Consider the following 21774-nt stretch of genomic DNA (forward strand, 5'->3'; position numbering starts at 1 on the left):
AATTACTACTCGAAGCTTTGGAAGTGAATTGAAAATAGTACCAGTTGAATTAACCGATGATCCAGGGCCATGACCGTGTCGACCACGTCCTCCATGGCAAGATGGGCTACCATCCATGCCAGGCTTGAAGCCGCTTATGGCATCTTTGTTTTCTATATTGAAGGCCATTGCGTACTGTAGAAAGTAGACAAACTTGAAAATTACTTACTTTAACGAATTAAAATGTTTAGCAAAAAAAGGCCTGTCCCATTTATTATGTAGGTCTAAGATCAGCGCAATGCCATTGTAACGAGGAAATGAATAGAAGAATTTAATATCTCACAGCGGCGCTGAGAAGTATCGCAAAAAGGAATCCAACTGTCAGAAACTTCATCTTGAACACGGTGCAAAATTATGGACACTGATGTGTTCCTGTTCGCAAGCTCCATTTTTATGAACATTCAACGCCTTTGTGAGTTTTATCTTTTTTTGCATTACCATTGTTTGGTGTCCTACCAGGTTGTATAGAGTTTCCGGTTTTCACGTAAAAATCATCACAAGTCATACGTAATTAGTTTTCAAACCAATTTTTACGTCAATTAAGAGCGTATGTGTCATACATGCAGCAAATCACAATGAGATCATGCTGTCGATAAGCAAATAGATAGATTATTTTACAATAACATTGCATCCAGTGTGTTGCGATAATCACCGCCGCATTTTGTCGAAGGCTGTAATTATTGCCTAAAGCATATAACGACTGAGGAGTTATGAGCGAATTAGATTCACCGACACACAATTCGTGTGGCTGGGTAGGACATAAGAAAGTCAGACCAATAATAGTTAGGGAAAACAAGACCAATGGTTAGTGTTATTTTTATTTTCAGCTTTTGAAGCGCAATCTCATACTCAATAGCTGATTGTTAGCTTTTGCCGATAATAATACAGCAAAGATAATAAAATAACTGCTGAAGCCGTCACGAGTATGAATCTCTAATCCCCATTGAATTATTAATAATATAGTATTTAATTCATCTCGAGTTTGTCGTCAGTGAATTTCTTCTTCATGGACATCGTTCGGGATCGAAGTAGCCTCGAAAGCACGTTTCTCAGCTTCCCGTTCCGCAGCGATAGCGGCGTGCTCCTGCGCTATCTTTGCGAAGAGATTGAGATGTCGATCCTTCGCTCGCTGCACGCTTACCGTTTCCTGATGGCATAATTATCGTACGTACATTACCACATGCCTACAAACTGAAAAAAAAGCAATCAACAGATTTTCAACATAATCAACCAACCGCTGGTGAATTAACTTGCACTCCTCGAGCATGTTCGGTGGCGATGCGTTCGTAGAGGGCATAATGTCTTTTCTTGGCCAAGGCTACAGCCTCGGAATCGACGGGTACGGCCTGAGTGTCCTCAAAGTTGGTCAATAAAGGGTGAAAGCCATTGCTATCCGCAGTGTACTCCACGGTGCGGACCTTGTACTTTGGATCTATGTAAGAGTACATACCTGCAGAGAACGTTACATGTATAGTCCTAGAGTGTAGAAGTCGAAAAAGATGACGATTACTATTACGAGTTTGACGAAACTCAAAATCTATTCATTACCGTGCACCGAGCCTGCACCATCGCCGGCCTCTTTATGGATGCGGTCGATCTGGCCGGGATATCTTCCCGCGGAATACTGGAAACTGTAAGGTGAAGGCGGAGACGGAGGTGTGACACTGCTGGGTATGGTTCCATCGTGTGGCAAAATGTGAGACACGTCTGCGAGGCCAAAACCTACCAGACTAATAAGCGTCACCTGTAATTCAAAGAGGGATCCTATGAAGCAGCTTTCGCGCCGTTTTTGAGCGAGCGATAATCGTAACGTAATTCCATTTTGAAAAATCCCGTGCCCCGAGTTGATTTTCAAGGACGTGTTAGAAAAAATTTCTGAATCTCGTAATTGGATCATTTTCCTCCGAACTTAAATTTTTATTTCCAAACATATGGGCGTAATATTTTCTTGGTAACATGCTAGTGCAGTCCTTGCAGCAAGTATTACTCTATTTGATACGCTTTGGCGCTTCAACGAAACATGTTTCCTCTACTTTCTTTTCGCCATCATCGCAATATGTTATCTCATTGTAGTTCCAGTTTTTATAAACGTCTTGAATTTACAAAGAGTTTTATTTCGAAAATTTTTTTCGCTTGTATACGGATCATTTTTCCTGACGGTAATTTTCAAGTTTCATCGGTTTCCTCGTTCCCTTCTATTTCAATGTGCGCTGCTATGTCCTCTCTAATATGACCTCATACTTGTTTTATTTGATTTTATAATTCTCACACAAATTTCTATCGTCATAAAGTTAATATTCACGTTATATATATATAAAGTCAGATTTTTGGAGGACACTCCGAATTCCCATACAAAATCTGTATGTCTATCAATTATTCCCCTCCGTAAACTTTCGTCTAAAGTATCAAATGCTTTTTAGAACGACGTGTGTTTCGAAATTGATGAATTATTATTATGACTTTAAAGACCATTTACCAATCCTGTTTTCAAAAACTCCATTATCCTTAATGCTGCAACAGTGCGAACCTTGAGTATTACAAATACGTCTAATCAATGCGTTCGTTGGAATGTTTTTCTTGATTATCAATTCATTGAAATAAAATAATACGTGGTAACAACTCACTGATATATGGTATACTAAACTAACTGGATACCTTATTCTGTACTTTCGCTTTTGAAATCGTGGCTCATAATAATGGCGGCGACCTCGTAACCAATGACGTCAGAAGCTGCGGAAACATGTTCAGAAAATACAGGGGAAACTATGGAAAAATGAGCAAAACGTGAGCGAGAAGATAGTATACGAATAGCAATGCGTCTACTAATTTCTAGCTGCGTAGATTTCGATTTACCATCGGAAATTCGAATGGAGCAGTAACATCGGTAATAGCGCGCGCGCTGATTTCAATTCGGCAATTCCAAAGGATCTTCAAAACGGTACTTTCATTTCACGATCTGGATATTCGCTTGTTTCTCTCGGTGTCAATTTTCATCATTATTGAAAAAGCACCGATTTGAACGAATTTTGTTTAAGAGATGTTAAGACATTTCGTGTCGTTATTTCACGGGACGTGAAATAAATTTCAAATCGATAGTCCCTTACGACTACATGAATTAGAGAAGTGTGGACAAAAAAATTTCTTGCATAAATAATCGAGCTGTTTTTTTAGTTTTTCGCGTTGATTGCAGACGAGTATAGCTGACATATAAGATGACCAGATAATGATATCTTCGGTTCCGTCGTATGACGAGGAGCTGTTGAATGGCGCCTACGCCAATATCGGACTGATCGCAGACAAAGTTTGGGCCTATCATCAGGACGATCCCTTCCGAAAGCTGAACCATTCTTTGTGGGTTCAGGTAGGATCATTGTCTTATGTTCAGGGTGAGTGGGCACTCTTTGCTTCATATTTTAAACGACGTGTGAACGCGTTTTATAACCGACAAATTATCGAGGATTATTATATCGCGCGTTTACCGGCTTAGTTTTACAATTGATCGAATTTCAAACCCCGTAATTGCGGCCATGAAATGCGTTTTCAGAAGCAACATATTTTTCCTATTTACAATTAGAGAAATATTCATTAAACGCCGTCTCGTGCCGTTGCTAATCGCCGTCTGAACTTTTCATTTCTGCAGTTATAATAACTGCCTCGTTTAGATTCCAAAACCATTCTAGCTTCTATTTTACATTCATAGAATATTCTATATTCATGTACACGACTGGCATCCTTTTTTGCGGCGAGTAATGAAGGTGTACGTATGTATATACCTATGATTCTAGTCCAATAGTTCATTAGCTGTAAAGTAGTCGCCGATCGTGCGAAAATCTACATAGGATATGCATATTGGTACATGTAAAATTTGTATATCGGTCTGTCATAGATGTGGAGGTTGATTGACTTAACAATAAACTTCATGTCAGTGATTTTTTTTACAAACCATTCCTCATCCTTTGATATACTTGAGGCGATCAGTATACCTAAACTAACGTCCTGGGAGAATTGAACGAGATAATGAATTCCGACTTGACAAATGGAATCTAATTTTCCTATAGAATTGTAAGCTGAACGAAAGATATTGTGAAAAAGGAGACTACCAGCCAAGGTGCGTTCGGGATACGATTCCCGGATCGTGGCTGGCTCAATATGGGAACTACAAATATAACGATGATAGAGAAAGAATGTACAAACATAGCGATAACGGAGAGGTCGTTTGGCAAAGCGATTTTCACAACGATGCCATCAAAGAACCATGGATGCTCGAGGAAGTTGAAGAACACTTCGCCCGGTTAAATTCCCCAACTTCATTGCCATTGGACGATGTACTGTTAGTTGTGCGATCAATAACCATTTGCTAAATTCACTTGAATTTTCGTAATGGAAAAAAGTCGACATTACGATTTGTCTAAAATTCAGTTCAAGAAAAGGACTGGCTTCTAGAACCGAAGGAGCAGAATTAGCCTATGGAAAAATCACCGGTCGCGAAAAGGGGCGAAATGTAAAATCAAAAAGAGATGAAGTAGTTTCCAGGAAACGGAATTCTGCCTTGGAACAAGTTCCAGTCGTCAAAAAATCGATGGGAAAATATACGCCAACGTGCAGTTTACTCGGCGCTAAAAATATCGAGGGTATCTTTTATTTGACATTAACATTTATCGCATATTATATATATATACACGTTGATCTGTTATTCCGGCACACCCAGAATCCCGGTGCAAAAATCCGGACACAGAAGATTACGACAAATATCCTCCGCCTCGTTACACAACCGACGACATGGCCGAGATAATGTTGCAAGCACGTGTTACTTCGGACGCTGTACGAGGCTTGTGGAATCAAGGGAAACTCCAGACGACTCAACATAAGAAACAAGAAGTGCCCGCACTCCAATATTTTCACCAGAGCCAAAGACATCAGCAGCATCCACAGTGCGGTCGACAGCAATATCCACAGCAACAACATCACCTTCCGAGTCCGAAACAACAACAATACGCGCATTGTAGTTTGCAACAACAAACGTTCGCAACGAGACCCAGACATCAGTCCTCCGGCCCAGATTCCATGGGGGTGGCTCGACACCCTCCTCCGCCCATGCTGAGCGCCGAGGTTCCCGAATTTTTTCCTAAGGGTCCGATCAATCGTTCGAAATCTCATCAAGATCAGTTCGTCCCTCTCCAATTTTTTCCTTCGTCGGCGGAAAGATGCTACCAGGACGAATTGTTTCCTTACAACAGGGGTCACGTACCGAGTTGCGGAAATTTATTTCAAGTAGCTAATATTCATTCTAGTATACAAATTACGTATTTACAGTTTATAGTAATTTTCTGATGATCATTTTACCGATTATCGTGCTCGTCGATGTTAACGTTTCGACGACTGGTCATCCGGCGTAGCGTCACCCGGTGTTGAAATGATATCGAATCTCCGCATGTGATTGTAGAGCGGAAGCATACCGATGCAACAAATATCAAACACTGCCTCCCCGAACCGAGCGTCGCAGCATCAGTGGATCCAAAGAGCGAATCCCGGTTTGCACGTGCAAGTCGCAGGGTGCCATTTTCCCCATTCTCCGGTTTGCGCGCCCGTGCAGTCCGTTTGTCCAGCGATGATTCAGCGTCGGATGCAAATGCACGATAAGATAACGTCGGGTAACGGGATACCTAAAGGCTGTGGTCTAGCTTCGGCGCCTATTCCCGTGTATCAGAAGCCACCGGAACTGTACAACGATCCTTCTCAGAGGCGGAAGACCCAGGGAGTCGATTTCAACAATTTGATATTACTGACGAAAAGCGCGATGAAAGCGAGAAGGAATCAATCGAAGAATCCCCAGCATAGCTCGAGCTTCATTCTGGAATCGAGACAGCCCAATTTGAAATCTGAAACTGACGTTTTGCAGTGGCTTGAAAAGGGCTATCCAAAAAGAGCCAAGGAATTCGTCGCGGTTAATACGCTCGTTACGGATTTTCAAAATTTTGTCTACGAGTGCGACGACCGCAACGAAACGAAAAGTGACGCGACCAACGACGCGGAAGACAAATCTTCGCCCAGATTCGGAGAGTTTGATGCGTCGAGCGAGGCACCGGCAAAAAAGAGACTCTACAGAGACGTGTTGACCAATTCGTCGTCGAGTGGAATTGTTCTGGAGAATGTTTTCGACAGACGTTACGACGAACTCGAACGACAAGCTATGGAACAGTACAGAACTTCCGAAGAATGTTTAGCTCTCAGGTATCAAGTGAGTGTGATTAACGATCGTTGATTTTATCGATTGAGAAAAAAGACATGATTACCAGTTTGTCTTGTTCAAAGTATTCGAAAAATTGAAAAACTTGAACTTTTTTTCTTAGGAACTCGAACAGCAAGCCATGGAGCAATATAGAAACGGCGACAACTGTGGGGCGGGTAACCTAACGAACAATCAAGGTCAAATCCCATCAACAAACACCCCTGCCGACGAGACGCAAAGAAGCATCGGCAAATCGCTTGATTGCGAGGTGGAAAATTCTGGTAGCCAAAAATGTTCGGGGTTCGGACACTGCGGCAGCCCCACAGAGGACCCTCCATCCGCTGCGACCGCGAGCAAAAAAGGTTACAACCTAAAAAATGGTACAAATATTATTACCCCTAGCTTGGCAAACCTTTTCTTTCACAATTTGGCGATCGAGTCGGCACGTTCAACTTTCCAATCAATGTCATTCGATCGAAAGAACACGTTGGTGTGAATCGCGCCCGTCACGATATCCTCGTCAAATCGATCGCCCGAATGATCTGAGAATATTGAAATAAGAACTTTGCGCCCCAAATCTCCAAAATTTGTATGGTTGTAAGGTACCCCGCCACGTCAACCGATAACGATATTAAGACCGGCAATCGAGCGCGGTGCGAACAGCGCGAATCGTTCGGCAAATAGCAACCAGTGCCCTCGACCGCCCATCGTCACAAAAAGCTTGACGGCCCTTACCCAAAGATTTTCCCTAGACTCGAAAAACATATCTAGGGGTGCATCAGGGGACAAAATCGATAGAACCGGTATGATCCTACAACGAAATTTTTTTCGCTTGTTCGTGTAATTGACACTAACTATTTCCACGTTATAATCGCACCGGTAATATCGACGTGTAATTCATTTATCGTCTCCGTAGTCCAGGCATCGTCAAAAAGGCGTCTGATACTGATGTCACCCTCCGAATCACAGCGTGAATCAGATGCCGGTATAACTGCTGAGACGACATCGGATACGGCAGAGCTTTTTACCTTCCAATCGATGAATAGGCTGCAGATATCGGAATCGTATCGAGATTCCGAAGTTATAGAAACCGGTGGAGGAGACGAGAAGATTGCGATTCAGCGTTCGTCCCTTGGAACGGAAGGTATCCGAAAACAGTTATTTCTAGCCAACGAAGAATTAATGGAGAATTGTTGGGAAAGTTTGGCCGTCAGGCTTTCGGAGCCAACCGAGAAAAATGGACCTCGCGTGAATATGTCGTTGATCAACGATCCGGAAGAACACGTGATTATCGGTGTTTCTTCGAGAACGTCTACGGACACCTCGGTCGATGTGGCGAGGAAGGGCGATCCGGGCGATTTATTATTCGACCTGCTCCAATTGGGTTGGGAGCGATGCGAGGAACGTTGCAAAATTAAAAATCGACTGACTAGGAATAAAAAGAAACGGTGCAAACCGCACGATCGGATCACGGTCAACGTTAAGGAAACCGACACTTTTTCGTCCCGTCGAACTAAACTCGACGTTAAACGAATCGACGTAGTTTCGTACCACAGTGCTTTGACCGCGGTTCAAAATCCGTCTGAACCCAGTCGTAAAATGAAACTAAAATCGAGGAGCGTCTCCTGTCAAAACGTGAAAAATTCAGCCGAATTCACGCAACCGCGGAGCTATGACGAACGGATAAAATTCAGCGATAATTATTTTCGCATACTGTATCCGATGTCCGATTGTACAAGTACGCTCTGCAACGGCGAAAACCACTGCGCTGGTCCACGAAAATCCATCGGTCTGACGACGCATAATCTATTCGGTGTCAATGGTTATGCTAAAACTTACCATTACAAGTCGAGGCACGAAGCCGTTTGTAAAATTCATTTCGAATTTACCAACCTTCGAATATTCCTTCCTCTGTATTTCGTGCCTATCTTTATTGGCCGAAGAAACTGCTGTCTGTGTAATAGAAAATATAGCACGTTAAGTGATCGCCAAATTTAAATAACTGCACACTCACAGAAATCTTTCTTCTTCAAGTTCGCACAGCGATCAGCCTATCGCGATTTCGAATGGGTCTATAACAGCATTAATGCAGACTGCACACTCGTTTCATCAATTTATTCATCAATTTTTTATTTTTTTTTTTTTGTTGGTATTTTTTGTCATCTTTGAATTGAAATTTATATCTGTACAATAATTTCTTTGTTACAAGTAAATTAAGTCGCATGGCAGCAATTTACTATGTATTCTGTTATTGCCATACCATAAATTTTCCTATTGTTGAGATAATTGTGTCGTAACGTCACTTTAATCTATATCATAGATTGCGTGTGTGTTGCATAAACTTATTATCACATTTCGCATGACCGTGCAAGTCCGATTGTGAGAACGCTTTATTTTTGTAGTACCTAGACGACGTAGGTCGAATTACCGAACGATGAAATACAAATACCACCTACGATTTTGTGAAATTCTGGATGTGGAACATGTTTTTTTATTGCGATCTCAAGTGCGACATGATAGTACAAAAATGATACGTCAGCATTTCTCTCTTTCAATAACAGGAACGTCGTTGGTTCGCATGTCGTGATGTGCACCGGTAGCGCATGCAAATGGTAGAAGGTCATACGCAATGGCGTGATCTACGTAGGATTCAATATGTGCAATGTCGTTCACCGCCGTCTTAGGATTATTTTTTTTTTTTGTCACGCACCTACGGAAGTGCGTAGCGCAGATTATGCTGTCCTCATTGTCAGATACAAATACAATCAGCGTAACGATATACAGACTGAAACAGCACTGCAGGACATTGTGTAGTTCAATTATCTATAAAAAAATCGTGATCAAAAAAGATGGAGAGAGAGAGAGAGAGAGAGAGAGAGGAGCGTTGCCTGGAGAAATAGTAACATTGATTTACGTCAACGTTCTATTTGCACAAGTTGTGTTGGTCCGACTGTTCGTCAATTGGATATTTTGGTCCCTTCTCACATTTATCTCGGCAGCGGTAGTCGACGAGATTCATTAGCTGGCGTAAATTGTTGTATAATCAAGTTTTACTCTCAACAACAAAATAGCTGTTGCACAATTTGTCTTCAGTCTCATTCCCTGAATGTTAATTAGCAAAACGTCGCAGTTCTTCAACTGCGCAAGAGCCTTCAGCATCTTAGACTACACGCGTAACTTGCACATAGAAATTACAACGCGCATACTTATGCTTGTACCTGATAAGTCGAAGCTTTCCGCGCTGTCCATGCCCCACTATGTGGTACCAAAATTGTTCGGAATAAAAGTCTAGCGACGTTCCCAGTGTCTTAAAAAGTTTCAGGCCGATTACTGATAGTGTGACTTACACTACCGTCTAAAGTTTCCGTAAGTTGTAGGCGTTTCATGTTTCGCTTATACCGGGCTATGTTCTGCAAAACATTTATAGTATAACAACTGGACTGTAGCTTAAGCTCGACGCAATTAGGGCACGGTGGAACATCAGTGATCTTCATGTTCGATTCAACTTCAGTGTCCACTGAAAGATAAGTAGGTGAGAATGCGTGAATGCTACTTTGCTCATTTGTCTGCGGTTCCAAAAGCAAATTTTCAAAAAAAAACGCCCAGAGCCATTATTGCGGTAAATCTCGTTGACGTTATATTCGGTAAAATCGTACGCCTAGATTCATGCGTGAGTTTCTGATTACATTAACAGCGTAATTACCATCACGACATGATTGTATCGATTAGAATACAGCTCATCGCGTGAGGCGTAACGAGAACATGGCTACCACGGCCTCCCGAAAGCTCGTGCTTGGCAACATCGCTGAAAACGCAACATGAACAACTTGCTTTTCCCAGCTGAAGAATCAAGTATTTATGAAGGCAGCACCCAGCTACCGGTACGGCAACGTTGGGACACGTTAATAGAAAACTGCATTGGTGTAAGTGTACGGGCTTATTTCGAGAGCGGCATCAGGCGCGACGGTTGGAAGGCTACGGCCCCGCTTGGCAACAGCCTCGGCAAAAGCAGGACGAGAATACGATATTACGTCCTCCTCCACCCGACGGTCTTTGGGTAGCGGAACCCGCAACGCGCAGCCGTTAAAATCATCGAGCGATATTCCAACAAAAATCACAAGTATCGGTATACATGTACGTTACGCGTACTATGCACACTCAATGTGGCTACAAAAGAAGAGTGGGAGAAAACCTACGACGGTTGCTTTCAAACGAACGAGAACATTTCACTCCACATAATCGCCGGCCTTGGAACAAAAACGATAATTTTTTGTTGATCCATGATTGGCCTGAAGCAAATTAAATATTCCCATGCCCATTATATTTCGAACAAAGCACCATACACACACACCTTTACTCAGACAACGCATACTTTTGTCGCTCGTATTATTTCTGCCTCTGGTATTCCAAGTAAATGGACTAACGAGTTTGCAGAAAAGTGTTTTGAGACTGAAGTTTTTGAATAGAATCTCTGGGCAGCTACCAAGGTTGTTTGCAATTCAATTCTTTTAGACTGGGACCGATAACCGAGAGCAAGGGGCACGTGCAATGGCCCCTGGCAGTCGATATTTCTGTTTCCCTGGTGGCAATAGAATCGACTTGTTCTATCTTTGGAATGAAAAATATCTGCTCGGGCTCCGAGAAAATTCTTGCAACGTCATCTGTTGCGATGCAATTTATTATACTTGGAGTGGTTGCGATAAGAGTGCGACCAATTGAACTCGGGTATACGGTATACGGCGCCTTTGGATGTATATCAGTGTTAGTGAATCGGCACGCACTCCCCGCGATATCCAAACATGAATTATGCACGCGTACGGTCCCCTACTTCTACCATTCGTACAATGGTCGGGGAAAGGGAAGGGCTGTACAAATGGGACCGCTCCAAGAGGGGAAAAGCTACCCAGGTATACACGGCCTCCGCGAACCGTTATCCTGCTTCTCCAACCTCGCCGCCGAGTGCTCGACGGTGAACAAAATGGGCAGGGCTCTCTGCCGAAGCGGGGGACATAGCTATACGTACAAAAGCGAACAATATTCCTTTGTCCTAAACGGAACGGTGGAACTTTCCACGATATGGCTTAGCGACTCGTAAGACCCACATAACGGAACGTCGTACGTTTATGCATATACATCTAAGGTATTAGCCATACAATTACAATCACTCGACGAGCGATGGTCAACTTTCCACTCAATGCTTTACCATACGCTGAACATGCCGAAAATTTAGCGTACAGCTCATTGCGAATTACATCGCATGAGATATTCGTTGTATCGTTGTTGACAATAATTCATTCACATCGGCAAGTACTCGAAACATCGATACAGAGAGAAGAGAAATTTTCTTTGCATTGCCTGCTCGGAGTTTGTTTAGAAAGTTATACCGTCTAAATTCAATAAAGCTGGATAATGGCTGAACGAAAAACCAATAAAGGTAGAAATAACGGGAGTGAAAACCGGGAGGGTTGAGGGACTCGGGTATAATAGCTGGCATGAGCTTCGTCGTGTAAAATCGATCGTCTGGTCGCCGCCATGCCACTTTTTGGTGAAGGTGAAGTGAATGTCACTCGGTTCACCCCACGGATGTGAGGCACACATTCAAGTTTCCCTGGTATTTCGAATATAAGTATACATCTATACGCGCGGTATACATTTGTGTTGGATGCTTTTAACGGTTTAACTTGAAACGGAGTAAGTTCAGTTTAGAAAGTTGTGCGCAACTGCAGCAACAGACATTGAAACCAGACCGTTGGCATGGACGCATAGTAGATTCCCGCTAAAGGGAATGAGGGGAAAATACGGGGAGATCGAAGGGTGAATGTACGATGTAACACGCCCCGGCCTGGGCACCATGAACTAAGCATGGTCAACGGCTTCATACCTTAGCAAAGCACACGGTACAAGAGATCTGCGCACATTATAGCAAACTCTCATTAACCACAGATACTTGTATAAATTCCTCTACCAATACGATTGGTACGAACTCGTGATTATGGATCTGATGGAAAATTTCCGTTGATGATTAATCCAATCAACTATGAGCCGGATAAATATCAAGTTCTTAATCAGGGCTGACGTTATTCCCAGGGGCATGGTATAGTGTTCAAATATATAATTTCCAAGTGTAATCGGAAAAAATGGTTGCATCAATTGTCGCATAAGTTTTGAAAGAAAAGGATGATGAAAACATAATGAAATTACATTCGATACTTCGGACCTCGATGGTGCCTTTTTTAGAGCTCTCGATGCACACACACACCATACTTGTACAGTGTGTACTCGATAAGAGCTCGAGAGCAGCGCATGACGCGATGCACCGCACAACATGCCCCAATTATGGTATACCTGTATGGTAACGTTAAGCTCTGCCAACTGCCTGGTTTCCGTTCATCGGGGCGTACAGTATTTTAGCCTGTAACGCGTCACGATCAATATGCCCTGGTATTCGGTCGCCTTCGACCTATTCCGTCAAGTTCGCCGTTCAAAACCCTCCCCCGTCATCGAGTTGCCCCTCTCCAAAGCTCCCGTTTTCGACCGTTTTTCCAAAATTTTATGCTATGCACGATCCGAGCCCTTGGAATGTAATGCCTCGATTTGCCCTGTAATTTCCATATTGTTACGCATTCCTATTTTTGTAGCCAGCAACGTTTGCAGCCGAAAACAATGTTATTTGTTGACGTTATAACTTTCATAGTCGCAACTGATGACGAATGCTTAATTGCAATAAATTATAGAGCGGTACTCGTTAGCATTATATTCTAGGAATTGCTAGGTGATACAATTGCCACGGCAACAACAACGGCTACGAACGGAGCACGCTGATTCATAATACCATTGTTCCATTGTGAATGTAAGTGAAACGAAACTTAATTTCCAAGTTGTCGTATTTCAAGATTTCAGTAAACGTCACACATGACGCCGCATTACCATTTAACGTAGGGGGTTCCAACGGTCCGACGAGGAGCTTCTAGCTGGGAAAGTTTCCCCGGTTCTGTGCCCTTGATTCCAAATAATTCCCCTCATGGCTCGGTGTTACGTTGCCCTACGCGTACGAGTTGTTGACGCGAGCGACGTGGAATACTGGGCGGGCTTAGCGCGGGATGAATATCATGGTTGGCGATGGATAATGGTAACGGTGACGGCGATGGTAGGTAGTAGAGAGGCATGGCGTGGTGCTTGTAGTGCTTTAGCCACGGGCTTCGCATTCAAATCCCGAATGGAACGGGGGGGTGCGGTTGGGGACCGGAGCGGGGCAGAAAATAACGAAGTACACAAAGCGCAGGCCCCACTCGATGCCGGGGCTTCTGATTGGCTCCCCACCCCGGTGAAATTTAGGTTTGGTTCGGTAAATCCAATTTGAGCCTTTTTTTGTACTTGTCGGGTTCCGTGAGGGGGTACACTTTTCCAATACTTGTACGAGACGTGCAATCGTGTGTTTCCGAAGGGAACCACCGACATGGAATAAGTCGTGTGTTCGTGAGTACAACGCGACATAAATCGAGAGAGGATCATCTTCGGTTCTGACTATGGAGGGAGGGGAGAAAACGCGCCAGCTCCACACAATTTCTGCGTGCGCGAGTATGCCCCTCTTTGGAAAACAGGGCTCCTGAACGCTGAACTCTTCGTTGCTGAACGCTTGAACATTTCGGTTCATCTCTGTGGCTTTAAAGGTGGATTTCCCCGTTCGCGCGGACGCCATATTGTCTGTCTGATAACCACAAATAAAGTTGTAATTAGTACGCAGGCCTAACACCTGGGGGTCCGCTTGATGCATTTTGTGTACGAATGTGCCGCGTTCCGGTGTAATCTGTCATAACATTGCTAGCCATTTTGAATTGAACACATGCCCGAGCATCGTACTTACGTTGAAAAAAATGAAGAATCAAGTTTTACTCTAATGATTAACCGTGACCTCACAGATCTACAACGCGTCAATGCATAATCGCAAATATCATAGCCGAGGATATGTATGCTCATTTTAATATTTAATGACGTAATGCGGAGAGCACGTGCACTTTTAAACCAGTTCTAAGCACATTCGAGTGTACATATGTACTAGTAAATAATTTTTATGCGCTGCGCAGACATTACTAGAATTACTGCCTTAATGTAAAACCCAAGCTAACCTCACCCGAAACAGAGATCGAGTAAGCGCGATTCGTCCTAATAAACAAACCATCTCTGATATTTGTTTATGCTTGCCGGACCTGTTAATAACAATGCTTGTGAGTATCTTTTTTTCAAATTCGTTCGATCATGGCTTGACGTTCTGTCTAATTTGTTGTCAATACTTGCAAAAATTCGCGCTAAACACAGTGATTTCAAATACGATACTTCAAAGAAGGGTGAAACTTCACGACGAATTATAATATCTTCGAATTTGAAAGTTCACGCTAATTCTCCTAAACTTTGTCATAAAATCATTATTTTCTATTTCATCATGAGAAAATATAAAGGACAGTTGAAATATTTTTTTCACTATGTTTGCAGATTGGAAATGAGCAATCCATTGCAAGATGATTTCATAGCATTCGGTTCTACTGCAGATAACAACTCTACGATCATCGATGAAACATTAGCAGAAGAATTTGGTACGTTCACACGCATTTACATTGCACAGAATAAGATTTTTTCCTGAGCAATGTCAAGATCCACGACAAACTCTGTGTGTTATTATTGCTCAATGCTCTGCTTCGCATAAATTTATCCTAATTTATAGAATAAACGACCTACTAGCTGAGTGATCATTCGATGATAATGAGTAGGAACCATCTTCTCTTTCAGATTTATTCATTGCGGATCTATAAAAGCATCTTCAAAAACGGCGTTAGCCTCGCCAAACTCAGTCTCGTATAAAATTTGTTGTATTTTTAATTTAGCCTCCGCACTCTGCCTCTGTGTAAATCTGCGTAATGTTTCAGCAACCGACATGCAAAAGTAATGTTGTTCATCGGCAACGTACGATTGTGAATTTAGACATTGATCAGCTCTCTGAGAGTAACTCCTTGTGTCTTCAGATACATGGTACAAATCAGGTGATTCGTCCATAGATTGTTCCTAAAAAATAGAAGTCTGATAAGTAACAAAGTCTTATTTGGAATTAGTTCTCCATGTACAAGCTACCTGGTAGGGAAGCAGCTTCTGTCTTTTCGATTTTGTTTCTTCCTGATCATTTTTATTGCATAGTATATCTTCGCCCTCATTCTCACAGTCCACAGATATCATCCATTCTGCTGCATCTTTTTTTGGAGCTATTGGTAGATAGCCTTTTGGCTCATTTTTTATTGAATTCATGGTATATCTACGTCTGTGGATGATGAAATTCCATATGAACGACATGTGCTCGAGTAAAGGCCAAGGAGTTGCTCTCTGCGCCTTGTCAGTTTCATTATCCGAGGACATCAATTTTTTCTCTCGCACAAATCTGTCTCTCAAGTTCCTCCACCTATTCTTTGCCTCTAATGCTGAAAACATTAAACAGCTGAAAGTTGGTGTTTTCATAATTTCGGCAATGAATCTGTAATTGCAATATTGCGGCTTTTGATGGATTATTGCTAATTAAATTCTAGATTATTTGTAGCCAATATAAAGTGTTGAGTAGTTCTCAACAGTTCCTTTTTATTACCGTTGCGCGATATGTACTACTGAAAACTTACGTTTTACCTGCAGCTTTCCAGCAATTTTCACCCATGTTTTGTCCTTTGTTTCGTGATCTTTATAACCTTTAACATTAGTGTCGAAGAGAAGAGGGTACTTTTTGACTTCTTCTATGAGCTGTATATCATCAAGCAATGACATTCTATATTTCGTGAGATAATTAGGTACAATATTTTCACAATTTGTAATTCACTATCGCTTGCGGCTACAGAAGGCTTACGATAAATGTTAGTTGCGTCTTACGTGGGGCGAGTATCAACGCGGGAAACTGACATGGCGGTAAATCCGACCAATGGAGCTTCAATTGTTTTGGATCGATTTCAAAACCGATCTATTTTCAAATATGGACGTAATCACGCCGCCAACGTAACGCGCAAGCATAACACTCTTAACTGTTTCGCGTAAAGCTCGTTCGCAAATGAATTTCATAATTTGTGTAAACATGAACTTACGTTGGAACTTAGGTTAAGAAATAAAGTTCATATGTTCGACCGTGCAACGTGACGCAAGGACATTATTTAAAAGTTATCGGAAACAAAAGTGTAAGAAACGTTCATATTCGGTACGCACCTGTAAAAATAAGAATGTTATTTTACTTTATTGATCATTCGAAAATATTTAAGCCGTATTTACGGAAACACCTTGTTCAATTCCAAAACAAGAGAAGAATCCTTTTTTCCTGTCATGTTGCTGTGTAAAACGCATTTGCTAACGTAACTCAATTTGTACCTTTGTTCTTTCAGATCAACAAACTCAACCGCCTGGCTTCAAGAATCCACCATCTCCTAACATATTATCTTGTGAAATCTGCGGTGCACAGTGTTCAACCAAAAAAGAGCTCAGCCTTCACATTCTGACTCACGTTGGTCAACCACGTGTGCTATTGAACAGAATACCAAATTTGAAACCGATAAAAAAAAAACAGATCCCAACTACATATCGTCTTGAACCTGAAAAAAGAGGATCATTGAAATTGACACTCAAGAAACAGAACTCCACAGATTCATTAAAATTAACACTCAAAAAATCGTCGATATCTGAAGACTTCACAGTGGTAAACAGCAACTTGGATACTGACATTTATCACAGAATCGAAGTGGCAGGTGCTAGAACAAATGATTCCAAGGATACTGAGATCACAGATAAAGATGTCGATCGGTCTTTTGAGAATGTGACAACCCAGGATGAGGACTATGAGAACAATGATTATGAAAGTGAGGAATGCAATGATAGTATACAAGAGAAGAGTACACTCTCATCCATGGATATCAATGAAGGTGATTCAGGTGTAGGAAGTGATACAGTCAATGCAGTGGAAAGAGAAGATCAGACTTTTGAGGACCACTCCCTTGTTGATGAGTCGCATAATTCTGAGAAAATTCTACCAGAAATAGAAGATCATGAAGACTCAGATGCAATAGAGGCCACTTGTAGGGAGGCAATTGAAAACCTGAAGAAACTTGGCGAAGATACAAGGTTAGAATCATTATTCCAGGCATCAATCTCTTGAACCAGATAGATACACTTCAAGAATCTTCAACTTTTTTCACATATTTTGGCTATAGAATTATTTTCATTATTTTTTGTTTTTCCAGATCTGTTGACCCGTTGACTGAGACTGTTCTACCGCTTGAAGAGGATGTCGACGAAACATCTGCGATGATTCAACAGCTCACAGAGAGCGCAGCGATCAGCTTGATTCCAAAGTCTTCTGCCTGTTCTAGCGAAGCCTCTAAGCAGGCTGCTTCGTCCGATTCTCAAAGCGAATCTAGTCAGTCACCAAAAACGAATGCTGACTTTAATTGGCACCAACTATCGAGTGGCTTACCTAATAACAGTGAGGATAACGAAGATAAACACGAAGAGGACGCTGTGGATCAATCCGATCCGAACGCTGGTTCATTATTGCAAAATTTCTTGATTGAACATCACAGACGGAATGAAAATGAGAATTCTTTATCAAGTAGCCTACCACCTGAAGAAACGGAGTATGTTTCACTTGAGAGACTAGCTGAAACAGTCCGCACTTGTCGCGTCTGCAATGAGAAATTTTCGGATATTGCCCAACTGGATAAACATAGAGCTCAGGTCGGACATTTTCAATGTAACATACCAAGTTGTGTGAACTTGATTTTCCATTCACCCACGGAAGTTGCAGCTCACAAAGCTCAAGCACATGGCAATCCTCTATCTCCGAGTTTGAACCGACTTTCACCCCATATAAACACGAATTCACCCCATGGAGGACACATAGGATCCTCGCAATCTTCAAACTCTCCACAATTGAGCAGAACATCGCCACTGAGATCCCCGCTTCAATCGAATACTCCGCCTGGATTTATTTCTAGTAGCAAAGGGCATCGACTCAGTCCACCTGTCAATTTTGATCAACTACCTGCACCTGTCCAACAACTTGCTCAGCAAGTACAGCGCATGCCATTGCCTCAGCCTCAGCTCCCTCCTTCGTTGCCTCCTGGTGCCAATACCTTAATTCCACCTCCAAATTATTTCGTATCGCGCGGAGGAAGACCACCCTTGTTCAATATCGCCGGACCTCAGCCGATGCATTATCCACCCCATTTATCTCAGTTATATCCGCCATACGGAAACGCAGCTTATCAACAAATGCCCAATGCTCCGCCGCTCATGTCACAGATGGCCCATCAAATGCCGCGAGGCAGAATGGCTGCCCCTAATCCCAGGTTACATTCAATTATTTTAAGCTTGATATATTTCACTCTTATTCATCACTTTATGATTCATATACACGTCTCTCCTATGCTCCAAGAACAATGTACTTCAACTCAATTTTCATTCAGTGGAGTGACACTAATGAGTTATATAAGATCTAGGGCTGAATTAATACCAACTTGAACTGTGTCTGAATTTTTATGCAATGACTTCAAATCGGAAGTATCAATCCAGATATAATCATTTTAGAGCACCAAAAATGCTTGGCTCTGCACCAAGACAACGACTGAAGCGACCAGCGCCACAATTGATGCCATCACAGATGCACCATCAGCAACAACAACAGCTACAACAACAGCAACAACAGCAGCAGCAACAACAACAACAGCAACATCAACAACAGCAACATCAACAACAACAACATACTGCCTCTAAGCAGAGACGAATGGATGTGTTGGTACCTGATAGAAATGAAGATGCCGATTGTCATATTATTGCCCAGCAAAAAAGAAACAACGGATTGCCTGTCATACAAAATGTACAAGGAGCAGTTGCTCAACAACCTACAAGGAATGATTCCACGATACATCTAACAGACTCCATCACATTGAGCGTTCGGCAACCAGGTAAATTACATTCCTTGTACATTCTGTTTCATTTGAGATATCTGTCGAACAATACCTACAACATACCTATTGCCTTCCAATGGAAAATTCCAATGCATTTATTTATCTCAATACAAGTTTACGGTGATGTCAAATTTTTGTTAGTCGATGTATTCCCACTTCTAGTTCAGTTGAGTTTGAAATTATTTCTGTTCGATATATAATTTCAATCCAGAAGACTATTGGGAAAGTATCGAAACCGTGTTCTTGACTAATCTGAAGGTTCCGCTCCAGCACAAACCCAGAATGTTTCAACTCCTGCTGGTAAAAAATCTGACGCAAAGGCCGTTGCAAATGTATTGGCTGCTCGAGGAATCACTGTGACGCCAGCTGCGAGTAAAAATAAGGCTGCTGAGCAGGCCAAACAACCTCAACAGCAACAAGCGAAGGCAGCAGCCCCACCGGCTCAACCACCAAACGTAACATCCCTGAATCTGAGTTCCGCCGTATCCATAATTCCTGCAAGCTCTCAGAAAAAACAACAAGAACAACAGGGCCAATTTGCCGTACCGCATACCAGAACAATCAAGCAATCGACTAGCGATGTCGATCGACCACCCAGACCTCCTACGGTCGATCTTACCCAAGACACTCCGCAGCCTGGAGCTCGAATTCGAAGAGGCAGACCATCAAAGTACTTATTATTTCTGAATAGTAGTAACTAGATTAGTAAACCGGGAGTTGATCAATCCTCTAGATCTGTTAGTTAGAATAAAAATTAAAATTCACCGTTTCATTAATTGTTTCAGGGCCATGCTAACTTGTCAAGTATGTGATAAGGTCTTCCAAAATCAAGAAATTCTGTCGCAGCACATGGCCTCGCATCGTACGCCTAGTAAATTACTTCATAAGTGAGTTTAAAAACATTTCTTATCGATAAAATCATCCAAGTACCTGCTGCTCTGGATTATACTGCATGGATAATATATTTGTATTTCAGATGCCACCTCTGCCCAGCTCAGTATCCAACGGCGAATGCTTTAGCACAACATAAAAAAGTATATCATCACGAAACAGATGGAACGTTGCAGAATGGTGGCGCCGAATTAGCTCTTCCAGTGGTCGATTTGAAGTCACATCAAGTCTTGAATCGCCTTTCTAGCCTCGGTATCCAAAGTTTTATTCCTCTTTCACAACTTAGTGCTCAGACCGGTGGTTATTTTGGATTACCTATAATAACGATAGACGGTGCACGTAATTCCAGCTCGTGCAATTTGGCCGCTCTTGGCGCAACTTCTATTTTAAGTTTGGGACCCCTAAAACATTTGCCTCCAAGGTAACCATTTACCAATTCATAGCTCGAATCAGATATCAGTATGCTACAAGAAAAATATAAGGTTGTTGCCTACCAAATTCATGGGACAAAAGTTATACACCAAAATAGAAAAATAGACCCTTGGAGCAGATCACGAGATGAATCCGTGGACGAAAAACTAAGGTATAAAATAACGTTCTGAAACTAAAGTGAGTGAACACATAAATCAAATTTTATCACTTTCAAGTCTCAGATGTGTAAATAATCGAGCCTACAAATGTGGCTTGCTGTAAATATTAGATTGATATTAGTCTGTTCGAATTCTTAAATGTAGATGAACTATTAGAGCTGTCAGATTTCAATTCGAAATCAAATCATTATTAATTTTTAGACAATGTAAAAAGTAAGGCAAAGTAATATGAACATTCGAATTTTTTGTTCTTATCTTTTCCCATCGTTTTCTTAGATTACAGTATTCTCGTGTTCTCGAGTTGATTGACGACAAAAACCTGTTTTTTTTTCCGACCCAAGATTTTAGTCAATTTCTTATTATTTGTATATTTTTTTTAGGAAGATAATGTGCATCTCCTCCATCACAATTTACCACAATCTGATCGTTGAATTATTGACCACGTGACGTTAATGATCATTCGCTATGTGCGCTATCATTCACAACTTCTTAATTTATTTTCATTTGCTCTCATGTAGTTTTAACTTCATTCAACCATTGACGCAAGCCAGTTATTTCCTTACACACTCATCCTATACGATGCAGCTATACACCGCTATACATATGTTACAGTTGTATACGTGAAAAGCCAGAATTGGCTTAAGAAACTTGTAAATAGATGTATTATATTTGGTGGTAAGTCCATTCTTATTACAGCAATTCATGGAGTCCGTGAATGTGAACGTACTGAGTATCGGCCCCAAGTATCGATGGGGTCTAAAAACTCGAAATAATTTGATCATCAAAATCTTTAACTGATTTCATGTTCCTGCTGTGACATTATCGACGTTTAACTGCAAACATAGAAAACTATATATTTGTATTTTTATAAAGTATTTCAAGTTTAACATTTGTTATCAAATATATTAAAGTTTTGAATAAAATAAAATTATATAAAAATCCATATTCGACGTTTTAATGATTTTATTTCATCAGACCCCGCAATACCGTGATTTAGAGGTTTTATGGTGACAATATAATAATAGCAAATTGAACAAGTTTCAAATAG

At 41.6% G+C, this 21774-nt stretch overlaps 4 protein-coding genes across 14 annotated transcripts; 2 read left to right on the forward strand and 2 right to left on the reverse strand.

The window, feature by feature from the left end:
• Positions 1–41: 41 nt before the first annotated feature.
• Positions 42–2684, reverse strand: LOC105684685 (cuticle protein 16.8). The gene is made up of 5 exons (XM_012398245.3): positions 2516–2684; positions 1588–1783; positions 1275–1489; positions 323–1186; positions 42–174 (listed from the first exon to the last, which is right to left on the reverse strand). The coding sequence occupies exons 1-4, from the start codon at positions 2537–2539 to the stop codon at positions 1028–1030; spliced, it is 594 nt and encodes a 197-aa protein (XP_012253668.2). The 5' UTR covers positions 2540–2684; the 3' UTR covers positions 42–174; positions 323–1027.
• Positions 2685–2792: 108 nt separating this feature from the next.
• Positions 2793–8712, forward strand: LOC105684541. 5 transcript variants are annotated; one of them, XM_048650983.1, is made up of 6 exons: positions 2793–2977; positions 3211–3400; positions 5483–6277; positions 6390–6648; positions 6871–7071; positions 7185–8712. In XM_048650983.1, exons 2-6 carry the CDS (start codon positions 3263–3265, stop codon positions 8264–8266), a joined length of 2475 nt encoding a protein of 824 aa, XP_048506940.1. In that variant the 5' UTR covers positions 2793–2977; positions 3211–3262; the 3' UTR covers positions 8267–8712. The 5 variants fall into 5 exon arrangements, with proteins under 5 accessions (XP_048506940.1, XP_048506939.1, XP_025602397.2 ...); XM_048650982.1 differs by having other exon boundaries at positions 2794–2977; positions 3230–3400; XM_025746612.2 differs by having other exon boundaries at positions 2795–2977; positions 3230–3400; positions 6390–6630.
• Positions 3296–21669, forward strand: LOC105684636 (probable serine/threonine-protein kinase DDB_G0267686). 6 transcript variants are annotated; one of them, XM_048650980.1, is made up of 8 exons: positions 3296–3425; positions 14759–14859; positions 16669–17401; positions 17521–18627; positions 18866–19242; positions 19504–19915; positions 20031–20132; positions 20222–21669. In XM_048650980.1, exons 2-8 carry the CDS (start codon positions 14766–14768, stop codon positions 20559–20561), a joined length of 3165 nt encoding a protein of 1054 aa, XP_048506937.1. In that variant the 5' UTR covers positions 3296–3425; positions 14759–14765; the 3' UTR covers positions 20562–21669. The 6 variants fall into 6 exon arrangements, with proteins under 6 accessions (XP_048506937.1, XP_048506936.1, XP_048506935.1 ...); XM_048650979.1 differs by lacking the exon at positions 3296–3425 and adding an exon at positions 9488–9800; XM_048650978.1 differs by lacking the exon at positions 3296–3425 and adding an exon at positions 13373–13415.
• LOC105684639 (transcription factor Adf-1-like) lies at positions 15042–16188 on the reverse strand. 2 transcript variants are annotated; one of them, XM_012398158.3, is made up of 3 exons: positions 15925–16188; positions 15392–15732; positions 15042–15325 (listed from the first exon to the last, which is right to left on the reverse strand). In XM_012398158.3, the coding sequence occupies exons 1-3, from the start codon at positions 16064–16066 to the stop codon at positions 15059–15061; spliced, it is 750 nt and encodes a 249-aa protein (XP_012253581.2). In that variant the 5' UTR covers positions 16067–16188; the 3' UTR covers positions 15042–15058. The 2 variants fall into 2 exon arrangements, with proteins under 2 accessions (XP_012253581.2, XP_012253582.2); XM_012398159.3 differs by having other exon boundaries at positions 15932–16119.
• Positions 21670–21774: the final 105 nt, after the last annotated feature.

The sequence above is a fragment of the Athalia rosae genome, chromosome 2 (assembly GCF_917208135.1).
Source record: "Athalia rosae chromosome 2, iyAthRosa1.1, whole genome shotgun sequence".
Classification (NCBI taxonomy): Eukaryota; Metazoa; Arthropoda; class Insecta; order Hymenoptera; family Athaliidae; genus Athalia; species Athalia rosae.